Source organism: Solanum stenotomum, chromosome 1 (assembly GCF_019186545.1).
Source record: "Solanum stenotomum isolate F172 chromosome 1, ASM1918654v1, whole genome shotgun sequence".
In the NCBI taxonomy this organism is placed as follows: domain Eukaryota; kingdom Viridiplantae; phylum Streptophyta; class Magnoliopsida; order Solanales; family Solanaceae; genus Solanum; species Solanum stenotomum.
The window spans coordinates 16,542,683-16,546,010 of record NC_064282.1 but is presented as its reverse complement, the minus strand read 5'-3'; the positions used below and the strand labels follow the sequence as shown (position 1 = coordinate 16,546,010).

General features: G+C 34.0%; 1 protein-coding gene across 1 annotated transcript; it reads left to right on the top strand.

The window, feature by feature from the left end:
- The first annotated feature begins 323 nt into the window (after window positions 1–323).
- Window positions 324–1,714, top strand: LOC125859660 ((S)-8-oxocitronellyl enol synthase CYC2-like). The gene is made up of 2 exons (XM_049539486.1): window positions 324–371; window positions 502–1,714. Exons 1-2 carry the CDS (start codon window positions 324–326, stop codon window positions 1,648–1,650), a joined length of 1,197 nt encoding a protein of 398 aa, XP_049395443.1. The 3' UTR covers window positions 1,651–1,714.
- The last annotated feature ends 1,614 nt before the right edge of the window (window positions 1,715–3,328 follow it).

Sequence of the window (3,328 nt, the reverse complement as noted above, 5' to 3'; positions counted from 1 at the left end):
AAAAAGAAAGAATGACTTGTCATAAAAAATACTCCTTTAATATATCATGTAACTCTTTATTGTAAAATTATATAATATAGGTTCAGCCAAACTTACTAACTTTTATTCAAATAGTGTAGTTGCATTAAGAAGTTCATTAAATATGTATAAATATTAAGTTTAAAATCCAGTTAATAACACTTGAAGTTAAAATTCTGATTTCGATAGGTTGCTTCATGTTTACTCCACAAGAAGAAGCAGTCCTTATAAAGTGATTCAATTTTTCGTACAACAAGACCTAATAAACAAGTCCATACTTTTGCCTATCAGCACACTTTCATAGAATGAACTGGTGGTTGTCAAGATCTATCAATAATGCACTGCTGCTGCAGGTAAGAAAAAATTGACCAGATAATATCACAAAAGAATTCTGTTTTTTTTCCATCTGCTTTTATAAATCTGTTAATATTTTCAATTTTAAATCGAACATTTACATGTGTGTCAAAAACTTATGATTCGCAGGAAAATGTTGAGTATAGCGGAACACATGAAATAAGCTACCAAAATGTTGGCCTTATTATTGGAGTCACTGGTGTAGTTGGCAACAGTTTGGCTGGAACACTCTCATCCACTGACACCCCAGGCGGTCCGTGGAAGGTCTATGGTGTGTCAAGACGGGGGACGCCAGTCTGTAGCATTGCTAAAGTCACATACATTCAATGCGATGTCTCTAAAGCAACTGATGTACAAGCCAAATTATCGACCCTAAAAGATGTGACACACATCTTCTGGGTGACTTTGGCTTTTGACCTTTCAACAGCTAAAAGTTGTGAAATCAATGGAGCAATGTTTCGCAATGTCCTCACTTGTGTCATACCAAATGCACCTAATTTACGCCACATCTGTCTCCAGACGGGAGGGATGCATTATATGGGAATTCACAAATCAATTGATGGGAAACTTCATGTTACTTCTCATGATCCACCTTTCAATGAGGACATGAAAAGATTGGAAAACATTCACAACTTTTATTACACATTAGAAGATGTATTATTCGATGAAGTATCTAGAAAACCAAGCCTAACATGGTCCGTCCATAGGCCTGATTTAATTTTCGGGTTTTCACCTTATAGCTCGTTGAACATTATTGGAACACTTTGCGTATACGCAACAATATGCAAATTCATAGGCATTCCGATGAAATTTCCAGGGACAGAAGCCGTTTGGGATAGTTTTTCGAATGCATCAGATGCTAATTTGGTGGCAGAGCATCAAATTTGGGCAGCAATGTGTCCGCAGGGGAAAAACAGAGCATTCAACATTACCAACGGCGATGTGTTCAAATGGAAGCATTTGTGGAAGGTGTTGGCTGAAGAAATCGGAGTTGAATATGTGGAATTCGACGCGATGGAGAAGATTATTACATTGTCTGAGATGATGAAGGACAAGGGGCCTGTGTGGGATAAGATTGTGAGAGACAATAAGTTGATTTCGACAAAGTTAGAAGAAGTTGGGTTGTGGGATTTTGCAGATATGTTACTTGGTGGAGGGACTTGTAGGTTGAGCAGTATAAATCGTAGCAAGGAGAATGGTTTCATTGGCTTTAGGAATTCCATCAATTCCTTCATTTTCTGGATACACAAGGCAAAACATAATAGATTAATACCATGAACTTTGTATAAATTTCTAATAAAATAAATTATTATTATTATTATGTTGTAACAATCGAACAAATATAAAGAAGTATAATATTTTATTGAATGATTACTTATGTAAAAGAAGAAGAAAAAAGTGCAGCACCTCTTCAGGGTATCTTCCTTGCCATGGAATCAAACATCCATTTACTTACTTATGAGTTTTAACTTTTAATATAATTACAAGATCGGGTGAGATATCCCCGGAACCCCACCCGTTATTGTAGATCTGCTCCTGATAATATAGCATGTCACTTACCTTTAATAACATAGTATGTCACTTGCCTTATTTCTCGATTACTAGCTCACAATTCAATAAACAATTAGTTGAAGTGATCTTTTAAATAATATGATAAGTGTATATTATTAAATTCCTAATATTAAGGTTATCTTGGTTTGTGCTAAAAGTAGTAGGTACATACTTTGGTTTTAAACTACGTTCTAGGTTTCCTTGATAAAAAAGAAAATGAAATACTAGCCAAAATAACTTGAAAAAACGAAATTAAAGTGTAGGTAGCACATTTCTCAACCAATCCTCTCACTTGGCTAGCTAGCTAGGCTTAATATCTCTCTTACGCATTGTTCAAATGTTGCGGCACCATTAATTAAAATTAGGACCGAACTAAAATAGCCCTCATATACTACTATATTAATTACTAGATACAACAAATTTCCACTTTGATACAATATTTCAATATGTAATATTTGACATTTTGATATAATTGATTTGGCAAATAGTAAAAAGTCTTTAAGACAACGCTTTGCCTAATCTAAGGGAAATAATTGAGCAGCACAAACATTTAAGAGCTCAAGGTCTAAAAGTTGGTTCATCGTGTCATACAATAAATAAATAAATAAATAGGAGGACCAAACCAAAAAAGCATCTATGAAATCGAACTACCAATTGTCTGCCGACTATATATATTATATAATATCTTTCGACTACATTTCATTTAATCAGAGGATGGGCGACTATTTAAAATAATTCTTATCCTAAAAATATGATTCCATATTTAAATTATAATCCAACAACATCAAGTACCTTGAGAGATGTTGTTAAGCTCTCTATGCAAATGGGAACATTTTAGTCCACCGGTTTGTTCATATATACCTCTATTCTAACTCTTTCCATAATTCTTCCGCAGTTCGAGAATAGATCATACTTTCTACTATATCCTGGTATGAGATAAGAAACAAAAATTTGTCGGTAAACTTTTGCGTAAGTTATGATAATAGTTAGTATTTCACCCATAAATTCTAATGAGTCGCGTATTTCAACCAGATCCTAACGATTCGTTAGGATTTGGATGTTAAGGCAAGACTTGCCCAATTTCAAATAAGAAATCATGACGACTCGTCAAGATTGTGTTCCCAATTATAGAGAAAAAATTAGTTTAGCATTTTTTAAAATCGAGGGCAAAATTTAAATGATGGCATGAGCCCCAAAGGAAAAAGGATAGTTGCAGGTCAAAGCTTGAAATAAGGAGGTATTATTTGTGTTATTAAAGTTATGGATTGGACTTGAAAGTCTATCTCTGAAATGGACATGAGGATATTGCAAAATCCATAATGTTGGATAAATTAATGTTTGGGCTTTGACATTTCCCATTTCAAAATAGAGCCAAGGAATAAAGAACAAATTCATTTCAGTAAAT

Coding starts and splice junctions, on each gene's coding strand:
- LOC125859660 (XM_049539486.1), top strand. CDS start 324: ATGAACTGGTGGTTGTCAAGATCTATCAATAATGCACTGCTGCTGCAG. Junction 372..501: donor ATAATGCACTGCTGCTGCAG/GTAAGAAAAAAT, acceptor TATGATTCGCAG/GAAAATGTTGAGTATAGCGG.